At 36.7% G+C, this 17,996-nt stretch overlaps 1 protein-coding gene across 4 annotated transcripts in view; it reads left to right on the plus strand.

Annotated features, from left to right (window-relative positions):
* SUPT3H (SPT3 homolog, SAGA and STAGA complex component) overlaps positions 1-17,996 on the plus strand; it is a 652,600-nt gene that overhangs the window by 435,420 nt on the left and 199,184 nt on the right. For all 4 annotated transcript variants that reach the window (XM_078155335.1, XM_020993836.2, XM_020993835.2 and 1 more), the window contains exon 4: positions 16,926-17,012. In XM_078155335.1, the coding sequence (XP_078011461.1) occupies positions 16,926-17,012 (87 nt within the window). The remainder of the gene's footprint in view (positions 1-16,925; positions 17,013-17,996) is intronic.

A 17,996-nucleotide genomic window follows, 5' to 3' on the forward strand; every position in this document is an offset into this window, starting at 1 on the left:
TCACTTAACCCCAATCACCTCACCAAAAAGCAAAACAAAACAAAACAAAAAGATACATACATATACAAGGACACATGATGGAGAATGAATATAGAAGTGTGGCACAGTACTGTAAGAATAGTGTCCAAAGTGCAAGAGCTCAGAGTAAGCTGATGCTAGTAAGACTAGCAAAGGACAAAAAAGAAGAATGTTTTTAGCTCCACTGGGGAAAAGAGGATCAAGGAAGTGATAGGACCGCTCCTTGGGATAAATGAGCTAATAAGAACTGCAAAAGAAAAGGCTGAGATGTTCATTTCTGATTTTACTTGTTTTCTCTTCTAAAGAAAATAGCCTTTGTACTGGAAAGAACCAAACAAAAGTGGCAAAGAAAGAGTTGGTGACCACTGTTAATAAGGAGGTGGTCAGACAGTGCACACTGCCCCTTTGTGAATTAAAGTGGCCTGAGCCAAACGAACTGCATTCTTGGGCACTGCAAGAGCGGGCGGGTGTGATTTCTGAGCCGTTTTCTGGGACATTTAATAGATCATAGAGAACAAAATTGGAGAGGGGCCAAATGTCCCAATTAAAAAAAAAATATTAGAGGGGAGCGAATAGTCTACATAGTACGGACAAGTGAGTTCAACTTCAACTGCAGACAGAATTCTAGAGCATCTAGAACCTATTCCTAAGCATGAGTTAGTGAACTTCCAGGAAATGAAATGATGGTCACAGGAGCCATCTTAACTTCAGCAAGAACAGGGCTAACCTTGGCTCCATTTTTCATAGTCACTAAGCTGTTAGATCAGGGAAATGTTTTAGATATGTTTTACCTAGATTTTATCTTATTCTTGTGGAGGATGGACAGTTGTACAATTAGATAGAGTTGGAACTTGCTTAATGGTAGGATTCAAAAACGGTTTCGTGTCAGCTTGGCAAGGCTAACCTGATCCTCTTCTCATCTTTGCCAGGTTGCTTCATACAAGGTGAAACCTCAGGGTGGATTTTATGTGGTTGTGAGATCTGTGAAGGCTCCTACCTGCTGTCTCCTCCTACTCCATCCAATTTCCTCTTTATCCCAGTCCTGGGACAGCATGGCAGCAGCTCCTGCCTTTGCTCCTGTTTCCGCTCTGTCCTTCTCCATGCTTAGTCAGAGGAGAGTCCAGAAAAGAGCACGTCTTGGCAGTCACAACAGCAGTGGCAGTTTATTCGCCTTCTCCCTGACGAAATCTCTATGGTATATTTCAATATTGCTAAGTCACAGTAACTCCTTGTGTTATGAAAGACTCATAATTTGGAGTCAGGAGGCCTGGGTAGGGAATTCTGAATTGACTTACACTATGATTTCAGTCAGTCATTCCATTTCTCAGGCCCACAGTTTGCTCCTCTGTATAATGAAGGGCTGGGCTAGCTCTGGATCCTGTGATTTTTCATCTCAGCTCCTAGGTAATAAATACATGGCAGTGGCATGTATTCTTTCGTCCCTTTCTACCCCTGCCCTGGGCAGGCACGTGCAGATTTGAAAAGTCATGAGGCAGCTAGTGAATAGAGCACTGAACCTGGAGTCATCAAGTACTGAGTTCAAATTTAGCCTCAGGCACTTACCAGTTATGTGACCCTGGGCAAGTGATTTAACTTCTATTTGCTTCTGTTTCATTATCTGTAAAGTAGGGATAATATTCGCATCTGTGGGGCAGCTAGATGGCACCATGGATAGAGTACCAGGCCTGGAATCAGGAAGACTCATCTTCCTGAGTTCAGATCCAGACTTAGACACTTCCTAGCTGTGTGACCTTGGGCAAGTCACTTAACCCTGTTGGGTTCCTCATTGTATTTCCTCATGTATAAAATGAGTTGTAGAAGGAAATGGCAAATCACTCCAGTATCTGCCAAGAAAACCCCAAATGGGGTCACCAAGAGTTGGACATGACTGAAATGACACAACGATAGCAATAGCATCTACTTTCTAGGGTTATAATTTCAAAATGAGACTAGATTTTTAAAGCACTTTGCAAACTTTAAAGTGCTATGTAAATGTTAGCTATTATTATGATGGTGCCAGCTATGGTCCCTCTAATTCTTTTCTCCCATGTGTTCCTATTGCTTTCATTGTGGTTCTTTGGTTTATTTATGTCTATTTTGCTATCTCCCTAGACATTTTTGTTCTCTTGTATTTCTTGCTTCTGCAAATATAAAAATAGTTCCACCTTCCAAATGAGGTATCAAAGGCCCAAATTCTCCCAGGTACTAAAATCAGCCAAGGTTCCCTGTGTGCTTCTCTGCTTTCTGCAGAGTCCCAAGGAAGACAACTCTACCCTTTACTGCTCAGATTGTAGCCCCTCCTCCCCCACATTGGATCTCCCATGAGTTCCTGTTTTGTGTCCTGAGTTCTCCCTCCCTCCTCTTGCTTTCTATCCCCAGTTTCTTACACATAGTAGGTGCTTGATAAATGCTTGTTGATTATTTGATTACAAATAGCTCATTGTTACACTCCCAATACCCCCTATATAGGGCAGTTCTTTTTTTCTTTTTATTTTTTTTTAGAAGGCAGTTCTTAACCATGTCCCTGCTGTATCCTCCATTGGCTGGTAGTGTTACATAGCTCTCAGAGAGCCACATCTTTAGAATACCACCTTCTGTAAGAAACGTTTCCTGATCCTCACTAGTACTAGTGCTTTCCTTTTTCCCATTTATCCTATATATGTATACATTATATACATAATTTGTATATAATTGTTTGCATCTCGTCTACTCCATTAGACTGAGTTCCTTGAAAGCAAGGCCTGTCTTTTGTTGTTGCTGTTGTTGTGTTTTTGGTTTTTTGGGCGGGAGGGGGAGAAGAGAGGGTTGTCTTGTTTTGTTTTGGTGGGTGTTTTTGTTTGTTTGTTTTTCCTTTCTTTGTATCTCCAGTGTGGGGCTCAGTGCTTGGGGCATAGGAAGCACTTACTTTGGGAAACACATCTGAGTCAGGACTCTTTCTTCTTAATCCATCCCTAGCAAATATCAATATTAACAGCAAAAATCAACAAGATTACTCCTGTCTGCAGTAAAAAAAAAAATTTAAGAGGAGGAGGAAGAATTAGGGTCATAGAAATTAGATCTAGGGGCAGCTAGGTGGCACAGTGGATAGAGCTCCAGCCTTAGAGTCAGGAGGACCTGAATTCAAATGTGGCCTCAGACACTTGACACTTAATAGCTGTGTGACCCTGGGCAAGTCACTTAACCCTAATTGCCTCACCAAAAAAAGCAAAAAAGAAAATTTAGATCAAAAAGAGACATTAGAAGTCACCTTCTCCAACTCCTGTATTTTACAGGTGATGAAAGTAAGGCCAAGAGATGAGAAGTGATTTGCTTAGGATCGTGAAGGTAATAACTGAGGGTGGCAGCTTTTGAACCCAGATCCTCTGACTCAAGGAGAGAGAAACTATTTATCGTTGACATATGTGCATACTCTTTTAATTCAGCTATACAAACAATCTGTGCCATGAGTTTGTACTTTTTAGTCCACAGGAAGCCTGAAGAACAAAGTGTTACAAACACTGTGTACACACAGAAAAAACAAATGTGAACTTCTGTTCTCTATAGAGTCAAACAATATACATTACATGATTAATGAAAATGGAACAGAAATGATCAAGATGGTCACTTATTTAACAGCACTTAAAATCTGCTGATTTAAATGAATTTATATGCTGCAATAACAAAGAGATCATTTGGGGATACAGTCACACCATTAGATGGAAATAATAGTCAAAATGCGCTGAAACCTTGCTATAACCTAATCCTTGGGGTTTATTCCACTGAACCATGTCACAGCCACAACCGCACCATAATGGGTTTTCACAGCTGGACTTCTCCCTCCTAGAGGCGAGGAAGGATTCTGAGGAGACAGAATGTTTATGTCTCTTTGATGCCTTTTTTTGTGTGAGAAAATTTAGCCATGGAATTGCTTTTACAAGCCAAAGGGTGAGTAGTAAGCATCAGAGGTAAGTTTAGAATAAGACTCATCTTACTTCCAGTATTTATTTATTACATTATTGTGAAGTATCTGTAGGACTCTCCCCACTCACCTCTTCCTCCCACTCGTCCCTGCCTGTTCTGTCTCCTGGTTCCAGGGCAGCGCATTGCTGTAGCAATGGCTCCTGCGTCTCTTTTCTCTTGGTCCCTTCTATCCCTAGTCCCCGGAGACCATGTCATATGGTGAGGTGAGGGGTGTGGAGAAGGTTGCTCAGAGCATAAAAGAGCAGAGAGTAGTGGGAAAATATATAGTGACTTAATTACAGAAGTAAGTTTGTGTTTGTAATCATTCTGCATGGGTGTTTTTAGTCAAATATAATCAAGTGTTTCTCATACACTAACCTAGAATGTTAGTATGGAGCCTTTGTGTTGGTCCTCATCAAAATCAGGCATGGGGTAAAATGAAATCAATCTTCTTACATATGAAAAACTAGTCACAGGTTCTACCGCAAAATAGCCCTGTTTCTCCAGTCTTTTGCCTATTAAGTTTTCATGAAGATTTTTGTTTTGGCCAGTAACTTTGAGTGTTGGCTAAGATAAACTGTTTTTTCTTCTCAGCCTAAGAAAGAAGCCTGCCTGCCTAATATGGAAAAGGATTAGGGCAGATTTTGGGTACTGGTTGGTTTTGGAGCCTGAGACTTTTTTGATCGATTTGCTTTTGGTTTTCTGTTCATTTGGTTCTCTTCTACATGTCAGTGAATTTCTAATATAGTTACTTTCCCCTAGCACATGCACACGTGCACAAGCATACACATGCATGCACGCGCGTACACACACACACACACACACACACACACACGCACACACACACACACACACCCCTCCCCATTGAACCTTCCCTTCTAACAAAGAGAAACAATTAGGTGTAACCAGTCAGTCAATAAATATTTATTGACTGACAAAACAATCAAATCTGGTAGCATATGCAACATGCTACTCCTTTAGCCTCCCATCTTTTTATTGAAGGGAGATCTGAGTAGCATATCCTCTGTTTTCTAGAATCAGTATTATTCGTTGAAATTTATCTGATTCCAGTTTTTTACTATTATTTTCCTTTACATTATTGCAGCCGTCATCTATGTATTTATTTTGCTCTATTTTCTTCATTTTGCCTTAGTTCATATAAGCAGCCCAAGACTTCTTTAAAAAAAAAATCCACCTGTTAGGATAAGGATCATGATATTTCATATTTATGTTACACTTTTAAGTTGACAAAACATTTTCCCAGTGTCCCACCCTCTAAAGCAAGGACTGCCTTTTTACAGTTGAATAACTGAGGCTCAAAAATTAACTGGCTTTCCCAGAGTCACACAAATAGTAAGTATTAGATTTATGCTTGTACCTAGGCCTGCATATTTTAAGACCAGTGTTCTTTCCACTGTATCAGGCTGCCTCTTCTTGGACATATCTGTCCAAGATTCATAGCTATTGGGTGCCAAAGTGGTGTATTATATAAACAAAATTAAAATGGAATCCCTTCTTTCTTTAAAAGTGTCGCTCCATTTTAAGTAGAAGGCAAGTTCCATGAATTCTTTCCCTGGAGTCCAGAAATGAGAGCTGTATTTCAATATAATTGGTTTTCTTGGTAATCTGTGTATTTCATTTCATACATTTAAAACATTTATCCTTAGCAGTCCATGAGCTTCACCAAATTGCCAAAGGGGTGCTTTTCACAAAAAGTTTAAGCACCCAATGTTACATTTTAATACCCATATACTGTTATCCTAATTTCAAGTTTTGAAAATATTATCAAGGCATATTTTTGCTTACTTTTGAAACTTGGATACTTTTAGACTTGAAAACTGCTTGTAAATAACTCATGTACAAAACAAGATAAAAGAAAACATTCAAATGATTCTTGTTTGTTCTTTTCCTAATTTCACATTTAAATAGAGTAACTGGAGAATTAGTCCCATGTCTAGCTCACTTTCTTCTTACAGTAAATACATAGTCAGTGTTTATAGGGCCTCTCCATAAGCTTTGCAGGCTTCCATTGGCTGTGGTTTGGTAATTCTTTTAAAAATACATAAATAAAAATGGATTCTTTGAATCATGTGATGCTGATAATTATAGCTTTATCATGCTTCTTCAGAATTCTGCTTAACTGTATTTGACTTACCATTCCAAAAAGAGGAATTTAAATGAGACTCTAAAAATGCTAGAAACAGCTTTTATCAATTTACATAGTGTACTTGTTTTGTTTCAGATATCTAAAACAGTGAAATACTAGTCAGTTAAAAAGAAAAAGTGGATGATATGGTAGAAGAAACTAAATTGATTTTTACATTTACAAAATGCTGCATTTTAACTATATTACATCTCTCACCATTTTCCTTCATGTGTTCTCTCTCCTTTTTTTCCTTTTTTCTTTCCTAAGTATTTGTTAAAGCACTTACTGTGTGCAAGGACTGTATTTGGAACTAGATATACAAAGATATATTTGTCACAGATATAACTCTTATGGAGCTTACAGTCTAATGGGGAGACAGAAGAGTATAAAATAATCATCATGCAAAGAAGGGTAACAAGTTCAAAGGAGAGGTGTTAACAGCATGCCCAGAGACATTGAAGGAGCCATCACTTATCTCTGTTACAGCCAAACTAGACTATTCACAGTCCCTTACTCTCTTCTTGTCTTCTCAGGTCTCTGCGCCTTTCCTTATGTCATTCCCTTGACTTGAATGGTCTTATTTTTGCCTGTAGTACTTCCTTGCTTTCTTCAAAGCCCCACTTTGATGTCACCTCCTCCATGAAGCCTCCACTAATCCTTCAAGCTGAAGGCAATCTGTCTGTCCTCAGATTTCTCAGAATTTTGTCTGGACCTCTCCTTTTCCCTTACATCTTTCTGGTACTTATGGTACTACTCTGGTAGTTATGCACATTCCTTATTTCCTCCTGTTAGATTGTGAACTACTTACGGGCAGGGTCTCTGTCTTACTTAAAGAGTTTGGGAGGAATTGGCATAGCCCTTACTACCATAAATCAACACTGCAATTCTTGGTGAGGACATTTCAGTCAAGTGCCCTAAAACTCCAATCACCATTCTCTCTGACTTCCCAGGTTAAAGCATTGTCCACTTGCCACCACTCATTGTGGTTATCTTTTTTGGGGAGGAATATAAACTCAGCAGGGATTGTCATTCTTGCATGTATTTGTATCCCCAGCATTTAGCACATATTAATTGCTTGATAAATGCTTTTTCATGCATTCATTCTTTCATTCATTCATTCATTTCCATGTCCATTTAGGGACCTTCTCTCAGCATCTCTCACCATCTCTCAGCAACCTATAGGATCATAGATTTATTGCTGCAAGGAACCTTAGAGGCCATCTAATCCAAAGCTTTCATTTTACAGATCAAGAAATTGATGTTCAGAGTAAAATGACTTTCCCAAGGTCACACAACTACAAAGTGATAGAGGCAGGATATGAACCTACTTTTTCCTAATTTTAAGTCTAGCACTCTATCAGCTATGCCATTCTGCTTCTCTCCTCCTTTAGGATTCAATCCATCCATCTTTATCACTATATCCAGACTCTCAAGATAGCAGGCATTTGCTACCTCTGGGTAGCTACCTCTCTGTCCTTTCTCAAGGTGCTTAGTACCAGATTCACATTTTTTACTCTCTATAGTAATCTCTGTTGGGGGATTCTCTAAGAATTGTGTAGAGAGAATTCTCATCCTTTGGGATTTAAATGTTAATGTTGATCAGTGGTGTCAAACGCAAAGAGAAGGGGATCCATCCTTGTGGACTGCATATTGACTTAGAAGACCACAAATTACCATTATCTATCTTATATTTTTATTTTATTTTATTTTATTAAATATTTCCCAATTATATTCTAATCTGGCACTGGCTGGAGTAGCTTGGAGACCTAGGAAGTGAGTTTGACCTCTCTGATTGATGGCCCTTTGAAAGCCCTAAATTCTTAGTTTATCCACTCACTCAACTTCTGTGACCTTCATTTTCATTAGACTTATGCCAACCAGAGGGGTAGGCATACATTGGACCTTACCATCATGACAAGCTTTACCAGCTCTATGATCTGAAATACAATAATTTCCTTTTCTGATGTTAATCTCTTGCCATTTTATCTTTCTTTCTGTCTCATTCTTCTGAAAACTACTTTTCTTCAACTCAACCTCAATAGTCAGTAATAATTTATTAAGCACCTGCTATGTGGCAGGCACTGCTAAAGCAATGGGGATATAAATATGCACACACACAAAAAAAGAAAGATAGTCTGTCCTCAAGGGGCTTTGAATCTAATGGGGGAAAATAATACACAAAAGGAAGCTGAAAAGCTTTGGGAAATAGGAGAGGAAGATACCCATGTGAGGGCACGGTGGAGAAGTCTGAGGAGTCCCAAAGTAGTAGAGCCAGGTAAGAAATGAGATATCTGTGCTGAGCCCCTTCCTTAAACAGAGATTTCAGAGTTCAGGACTCTGCCCTCCAATCAGAGAGGCAGAGAGTAGTGATGAAGTGTGAGTACAAAAGCCAATTGGATCTTACAGCATAGTGAGCTTTCCTAGTGATTAGGTTCCTGGAGCATGGTGCATTGTGGAAAAGTCAGAGGAGTCCCAAAGTGATGCAGCCAGAGTAGATATCTCATTTTCCCTCTTCTCCCAGACCATCAGTGCTACTCTGACTTGACTTTGCTATCTTCACAGTCTTGACACTGTAGTTGATAATGTGAACTTCTCATTACATTGACTCTCTTGCCCTCTCGTCCTAGGATTCTTTATACTTGTCAAACTCCATCTGTGGTTCATTCCCATCATCTAGCCTTTCTGCTTCTAATCCTGAGCTGTTGATCACTAATGGAAGGAGTCATTCAAGTATGAGGATCAAGTTTAGTACAAGTTGGTGTTATCTAATCTGTTTGACCCTCACTACTTGGTGGCAATCATTTTTATTATTTTCAGATTTTCTATCTCATTCCCTTCAATGACCTTTCCAAACCACCTTCTTTTTACTTAAGTTTACAACACTACCCTCACCCCACTTCTTCACAACAGATGGCTTTGTCTTCAATATTAGGGACATCTGTCATGAGCTTGCTTGCCTGCCCTTCATTCTCTTCAATACATTTCTTCATTATCCCCAGTTAATCAGTCAATCAATCACCAAAGACAAGAATAAAATAGTTCCTGCCCTCAAGGAACTTACATTCTGCAAGACAACCTTTACTTACATACATATATACAAAATAAATACAAGGTCAAGGGGTAGGGAAACCACTAGCAGCTAGAAGATCCTTTGAGCAAAATTTGGGAGGAAACAAGGGATTCTAAAGGCACAATGGTGAAAAGAGAGTCATGCCAGACATAAAGGACAGCTAGCACAAAGACTTAGAGATAGAAGTTGGAGTTTTCTGAGTCAGCAAGAGCAAGAAATAGTTTGACTGGGTCATAGAAAGAAAGTGGTAATGGAAGATTACAATGGAAACTTAAGTGGGGGCCAGACTGAGAAGGACTTCAAAAGACTTAACAGTGGAATTTATGTTTTACTTGAGAGCCATTGGTGTTTGTGGAGTAGTCTAGTGATGTAATCGGGCATGCATTGTAGGAAAATCATATTAGTAGATGTATGAAGAATGAATTAGAGTTGGGAGAGACTTGAGGCAGGGAGACCAACTCATAGGCTTTTGTAATAGTCTAAGTGGAAGACAGTAAGGATCTGGACTTAGAGTGATGGTTGTACGAACAGAGAAGAAGGGGATGGATGCATGCAATGTTGTGAAGAAAGAAACAAGATTTGGCAAAGTATTAGATGTGGTAAGGGAAAGTGAAGTTGAAATCTTGGGAGCCTGGAAAAATTGAACCCTCCACAGGAGCAGGGAGGTTTAGGAGAAGGATGAGTTTTGGTAGAAAGACAACAAATTCTATTTCAGATATGCTGAATTTCAGATGCTCATGGGACAGCTAGAAAAATACAGGGCAGATGCATGTGTATATATAGTCATAGGCACAGAATACATATACACATGTACACATGCAAATCTCAATTGTGTATACTTATATAAATACATCTATCTTTAAATGATTCAGGAGCTGAGATGTAGATACAGTATTAGTTTAATGATAAATACCATTCCATCAAAATTGTAGTTTAATACACAAAAGAATTTGGAAATTGAATTTAAGTTCTTACATCCCTAGTCTTGATTTCATTTCCAAAGCTATCTAGTTTGGTTTAAAGTTTAGGTGTGACCAACTGGCATGTGATCAAAGAACCATAAAACCTTCACAAGTCACATAACACTTGTTATGTGTTTTTGCCTTCAGGCAGCCTCATAGCTGTATCATCTAAAACAGTTCTATTTTTAAGGTTCCCCAGAGATGGGAATTTCACAGACTCCTTTGAGAGATAGTGTTTTAATCACTCTGACAGTGAAAAAATACTTTCTTCTTTCTCTGTACTTTAAACCCATTCTTATACATTCATTCATTTCATAATCCTTAAAGCATTACAGAAGTATCAGCTTATATTGTACTTTTTTAAAAATAAATATTAATTTCCTTTGACAAGTACATGTGTTTGACTATATAAACAAAAATATGTTAAAATGAACAAACAAAAAAAATTGCAAATGAGAAAGGGGCAAGTTGGTGAAGAGATTGGGGAACTGGAATTGGAGTCAGAAAGATGTAGCTTCACACATCACCTCAGACTCTTGGGAGTTGATGACCCAGAACAAGCCACTGGGCCTACTGTAAAAATGAGCAAGTTGGATTCAGTGGCCTCTGGGTGTACTTCCAGCTCTGAATCCATGATCCTAGGATCCTATAATCATCCATGCATCTGTACACTTTGGTTATTTACTAATTTTTAAACCCAAAACAAAATGTATATATTGCATTTAACATGGTTAGTAACCAAATCCTCCTGCTTGTTTCCATAACTCCTTTTGAGTTTCTTTTTCCTGTGTAAATAACATGCATCTGTTGCTGTTATTATTGTCTTTAATTATACAGTTGTTAATTATATAGTAATATGTATTTTTTTGGTTTTGTTTTCTTCATTCAGTGTCATATCAAATAGGTTTTCCTATATATCTTGAAGTCTTCATATTTGTTTTTTCATATCACCCAGTAATGTTCCATTGCATACATATGCCACAATTTATTCTGTCATTACTCAGTCATTGGGTATCTTTCATTTTGGGGGGATGGGGGAGAGTAATTGTAGGATTTTCTAATTGTTTTACTTATAAATACTATTGCTAGCAATATTGTTGTTGTTTTTTAAACAAATCAGCCTCCTCTTATTTTCCCTTTTCAGTAATTTGATTAAGTTATAATCTGAATAGCGGTCCAACTATATCCAAGAGTCTGAATATTTTGTAACTCCTGTTTTATAATTGCATATTGCTTTGCAGAAATCCAAATCATAGCTCCACTAATAATAGTATATTAGCATATCTGTTATACACACTGGTCTACTAGTATCAAATTTTATTATCTTTGCCATTTTGATGGGTATTAGAATTTTAGAGTGGTTTTCATTTACATTTCTCTAATTATTAGAAATGTTGAACATTTTTAACGTGGTTAATTATTTTGACCGCTAATAATTGGAGAGGCTCTCACTTGAATAAATGTGTATCAGTTCCTTAAAGATTTTATATGTCCACTTTTATCACAGATATTTAACACAAACAGTTTCACTATTCTCTACACTCTTTCTTTCTTTTCACATTCTGGGCATAGTTGTTTTTGTTTTGCAAAAATTTGATTTTTATGTTATATAATTTATTCTAAAATTTCATCAGAGTCATAGTTGGGTAAGAACTTATCCCATCTTCACCATTTGAAAGACATAAAAGTCCATTATTCTCGTTTTTTTTAATGATTTCTTTTTTATATTTAAATCGTTGTTCCACAAGTGGCGTATGATTGTGATGGAATACTATTGTGCCATAAGAAATGACAAAGAGAATAATTTCAGAAAAACCTGGGAAGACTTACACGAACAGAGTAAAGCAAGCAGAACCAGAACAATTTATACAGTAACAACAATATTGAAATGATGATAAACTATGAAAGACTTAGCTACTTTGACTAATACAATGATCTATGACAATTCCAAAGGACTTATAATAAAGAATGCTATCCACTTTCAGAGAACTGATGAACTTTGAATGCAAGTTGAAGTATAATTTTTTCACTTGCCTTCTTTTTCTTTTTTTTTTTTTTTGCAACAGGGACAGTATGGAAATATTTTGTGTGATTTTTACATGTATAATAGGTATCATATTGCCTGCCTTCTCAATGGGTGCATAGGGAGCTAAAGGGAAGAAGAAAATTTGGAACTCAATTTTAAAAAATGTTTAAATAAATAATAACATTTCAGAAATTAAGTAAAAAACAAGAAAAAACAAATCATTATTTGTACCCGAAAGTTATTGTGATGTGTGACATATTCAAAATCCCATAGCTAGTCAGTGACAACGCTGAAAGGAGAAAGCAAGTCCTTTGGTCCCCAGGCCAGTTTTCTCTTCATTATATCCCACTTTCATTTAGCTAGATCCAGATTCTATTTGTAGTCTAAGTCCAAGTCAGTTCTTTAGGAAAATGTGAATAAAATGAGCTGAATAGACTTGGACTTCCTTATCCCACTTTACTCAAATATCCTGAGCTATTATTTTGTAGAATAGTAGTATTTCTTTCCTTGCAGAGAAGCTTCTCTTAGTCATTGTTGGGATGATGTAGCTGAATTATTTTTCAGATTTTTGAAGGCCCTAGATTTTAAGGTATATTATGGTACTCTCTCACTTAACTGCTAAAATAAGATAAATCCTTGATGCATTAAAGAATTTATTGGTCATGGCAATGACTGTTTCATTTTATCTCTCTGAGTATTGGTTTCTTCATCTGCAAAAATATGGGAATTTACTAGTGCTATCTTCCTCACAGGAAAGCTCTTTGTAAATCTTGAAGTACTATGCCTTAAAGTATTGTGCCTACCAATGAAAGAGGGATGATTTGAACCCAGAACTTCTTATCATAATTTCAGTGTGCTATGCCATGCTGACCTTTCTGGTTAGTAGGATATGTGCTGGATTGTGTACTCAGGAACTTAGAAATCATACTCAAAACTGTATTTAGTTTGTGCTTAATGCTTCTTGCCACGTATCAGGAAAGGCATAGCTTTGCTTGCCCTCACCTTTCCCCACGGGTTCTTTCATCCTACTAGATGCTCTCCTGGCAAAATATGTCCCAAACTTCTGCCTCAGCTACTAATTTGGAAGGTACTTTTTGGGTGGCTGGGAAAGTAAGTGATTAAGTGGCAAATTCCTTCCTAACTACCTTTATCAGGATGTAAATCCTATACCAGATGATTTAGGGTGTGTGTGTGTGTGTGTGTGTGTGTGTGTGTGTGTGTGTGTCTACTTTAGCTCACCACCCTAAAGATTCTAAATATGCTTGAAGAATTGAGATTTTTGTGTTTGTTAGTGAACATTTTTCTCAGCCTTTAGCTAAACATTTACTGAAATGTGGGTATTGCCTTTTGTTTATTTTGAAAACAATGGAAAAATTATTAAGCAAAAGCTGAATTTCAACAAAGTGAATTGCAATCACTGTGGAATAAATACTTCTTTTTACCAAATCTATAATTTGCTAAAGTTGCTAAAAGAATTACTGTAAGGTTATTGTTAATTATACCTTAATCCATCTAGCCAAGAAATTTAACTTCATAAAGTCATTAAACTAGTGATTAAGCTTAAAATGTCATTTCTCCCAGTCATTGCTTGTTAGCTTTTAATACAGTTACAATGTATACTACTTTCTTTGTAATGTACAAAATTGTAAAATGCTCTAGTTCTTCATTAATTATTAACAGAAATATTCACCATTCTCTATTGTTTTAGGACCTCTACTTCTAGTCTCCTATTTTCACAAATATGAAACTTGACAGTAAATAATTCTCAGAATAGTGTTTCCAACAGTCTTACTTGGTATCAATGTAATAATAATGATAATATAATAATAATAATAGATAATATTTATAAAGCACTTAATCTGTGCCAGGCCCTGTGCTAAGCACCTTACAGTTATCTCTTTTGATCCTCACAACAACGCTGGGAGGTAAGTGCTATTATGATCCTCATTTTATAGATGAGGACACTGAGACAAATAAGGGTTAAGTGAAGTGCCCAGAGTCTGAGGCCAGATTTGAACTCAGCTCTTCCTGACACCTGTTCTGTCCACCACAACACGTATTCCAAGGAGATTTGTTTTAAGTTTATAATGGTTTTTCCCCCTATATTAAATGCATTAACACAAGGATTGACAACCTTTCAAAAGATGAATGCCAAGCTGCCTTCTCGTTGTGATAATACAGGGTAAGACGACTTTGATGGCAGTGGCCTGGAGTAAGCAAGGGATACACAATAAACCTCTTTTGTTTAAAAAAAAATGTAAATAATTCCTGGAAATTTGAGCTTCTGTGTCTCATACCTTAATATGAATTACTTTAATCAGTTAGATAACTCGATTGAATAGTTGTAATAGACTAGAGGAAGTTATTCTGGAGTGCTGGGCACATTGCCTAGGGTGGGAATGGGGTGAGAAAGAGCTATGTGAGATGTAGGGGTGGTGATTTCCTGCCTGTCTTTTAAAGCCCAGGTCAAAGCCACCTCTTGCAGGAAGCCTCCCTTGATTATTTGCCTCCAGACTCCCACTCTTGGGTCAGGAATGGTCTCAGACCTCATGTAACCATTTATTTTATTCCTCTATAATTTGCTTATTATAGACTATTGTAGTTATTAAAATAGTCTTATTATAGTCATAAATTTTATAGTCATATATTAGTTGCTTAGTCACATGGATTCAAAGGATTCAAATGTAGTATATGTCTACATATATGGATGTATCACATAGTGCATATCCATGTATGTAGTCATATATGATTGTAGTTATTTGTGTTTTTGTTTTATGCCCCTCCTAGACTAGGCTCTCTAAGAGCAAAGATTAGCTAAACTTTGAATAATATCCCCTGAGAGCTATGCACAGAACTCTATACACAGAAGGTAATATTTATAGATGAATACTGAATGAATGAAATAGATCTTACCAGTTAGGATGCTGTGAAATATAGAAATTTAAATATGAACAGTAAGAAATGATGTCTTAAATTTTGAGAAGCTATTTTGAGTCAGATAGTTATAACACCTTCTTAACAGCAAGGATGACACCTCATTTGTATAGTGCTTTCCAATTTTCAGACCGTCACTCCATGTATTAGGAAATGTTTCTTGACATTCCTACTCCCTGGGACTCTGTGTGTGGCCAAAAAGATTGATGCACAATTTATATTCCTTTCCAGACTGATTGCATGAATTGTGCACAGGGATGAAAATATTTTTGTTCCAAAAGCACATATACCTAAAAGCAATTTTACCTAAAAGCAATCCCAGTCTTCAAAAAAAAATCATTCTTGTTAAAAACTTTCACAATCTCCCTCTGTCTCTCTCTTTGTCTCTCTTTCTGTCTCTTTGTCTCTCTCTCTCTCTTTCCTTTTTTTAACCTTTCTTTCAAGATTTCTTTTTAGATGATTGATGGTTACAAATAAATTTCTATATATCTGTATATAGATAGAATCATATTTTGTGCCAGCCACAGTAACCAGGAAAGCAAGTGCTATAGCTGACACCCTGAGAGCTTAATCTATTTTGTAGTTTGTATATGTGGAGGGAATGAGTCTGAATTGGAAAAATAACTTAAACGCTTGTGGAGTAGTGTTTGTTCATCAGAGATATTTTATTTGGTCTCATACAAACGGCAAGATAACCAAAAACATTGTACCCTCTTGTAAAGAGCTTTTCATCAGGATGTTGTTGAGTGTGTGTGTTAGATGTATTACTTTCAGAAAGAGATGCATTCAGGGATAGCTTTTGAATATAAATATTTTTACCGTAATTTCAGATTGGATAGAGTGGGTTTGGTATAATCAGCATGGTATGATCAAATTTGGAAGAAATTACAGATGCATTTTTGTAGCATTTTCTCCAGCATCTTGATTTTTTTCAGATGGAAGTATAAGCATTTTATGTTCCCTCAAACTAATCAGAATAAGAAACTGATTTTGCCTTTGCCAGAAAAATAGAACTATCATTTTTCACATTCTTATATTTTCCAGGTCAGTTTCAAGTAAGATTATATTTCTAGGACTTCTGAATTCCTGAAAACTCTAGTCTCTGTAGCAGGAAAGGCCCAAGTGAGCATTTGGGGGTGGGAGGAATCTGTAACTTTTTATGCAGTATGTTTTGTGTTGTGCATTCCAGATACAGTTAACTTTTTGTGTGCGTGTGATTAGTGTGGAAAGAAATTAATGCAGTCCAGTATTATGATTTATGGACTGAATCCTTTGCCCACTGAAGACTTGCCAAAACTAAAAGTACTTTTTTTCCTTTGGATATTAGAAACAGCTACTGTTTTTGTTGATCTTTTTAACTTCTGAATAGGCCTATTTCAAGTCATACCAGCATGGGAGCTCAGATTAATAATATACTTATTCAACGAGTGATACTGAGTGAAACCATTGCTCATATGGGTATGAAGGATAAAATTTCATAAAATTATTTTCAGGTGCATTAATGCAATTTGGGAAGCTGAGCGTCAAGATTTTCTTTGCATGAAAGAAATCAAAGATTTCTTTTTATTGTATCATGTTGCAGGTGTGCTCATAAGTTTAATCTAATTGCGTTTTTTGGCATCCGAAAACATAGGACATTTGGCTTTTAAATGCTATAATGTGTTTGCTGAATATCCCCAAAGGTTTTTCATTCTTGGTGCATTTTGAAGTTTAGAATTTGTCTTTCCTAAGACATCATGCCTGCTTTGTGTTTATCTTTAATTTTATCTTCACCTAATAAATAAAGCACATATTATCAAAGTGGATTTCACATTTCCCTCTTGTTTTCAGTTGCAGCAAGCGGCTGAGGTTTCACAGCTACGAGGAGCCAGAGTGATTTCTGCTGAAGATCTTCTTTTTTTGATGCGCAAAGACAAGGTAAATACAAAAATGATCTTCTTGCTCAAGTATCCCTTCCAAAGGGAGGTTACCAGTAGCAAAATAGGATGTTCTAGACCTTGTTATACCTACAGTACAAAACAATCTTGTTGTTAGTTGCCTAATTTTTCTTTCATGAACACTTTTGTCAAAACTGCATTGACTTTTAATCATCTACTCACTTTTTCTTTAAAGTAATGTTTACTCAGCACCAGCTCAGGACTTCTTAGGCAACTCTCAATTACTTTGTTATCACTAGCTATAAGGACAATTTTTCTCATAATGTTATCATCCTCATTATCATTATCATTATTATTGATCCTCATAACAATTAGCTATATACTAAAAAATGCATTCCTTTGGTACTGATACACTGTCACCAAAATCATGAAAAGCAAATAATCAGTGGTTAGTGTCTCGAGGGCTCAGATGTCTGTAGTATCATCTTTGGCAGTCTGACATCCTGGAAAGAATGCTGAATTTGCAGTCAGAGTACCTGGGCCCAGCTCTCAGTGTTGCTGTATATTCTCTGTGCGAGTTTGGACTTAGCTCTCTACTCCTCAGTTTCCTTCTGTGTAAATGAGAGAGTTGGACTAGATGACATCTGAAATCCCTGCCAGCTCAGAGTCTGTGTTCTGATGATCTTCATTTTAATCTATTAAAATAATTTTCTCATTTTTAATTATGGTAATAAATTGTGTAAGCCTTGAATAATTTAAAGATATACTCATGTGTGATTTTAATACTTTGAAATAAGCCTCTTACACAATTGGCAGACTGAAAAAAAACCCTAGTGTTAATACTTCAAATAAAGCATTTTGTCTAAAAGACTGAAATGTATGAATTCTTATTGAACAGCCATAGTGCACTAGAATAGTTATCACCCTAATAAAGGAAATTTTTACCTTTTGGAGAAAGCTGAGTTACTCCTTGTGTTTTTCCTAGGTTTTTTATTTTTTCCATGCTCATCTCCTGTTCAGCAAC

The sequence above is a fragment of the Phascolarctos cinereus genome, unplaced genomic scaffold (assembly GCF_003287225.1).
Source record: "Phascolarctos cinereus isolate Bilbo 61053 unplaced genomic scaffold, phaCin_HiC Scaffold_5;HRSCAF=322, whole genome shotgun sequence".
NCBI classification, from domain to species: Eukaryota; Metazoa; Chordata; class Mammalia; order Diprotodontia; family Phascolarctidae; genus Phascolarctos; species Phascolarctos cinereus.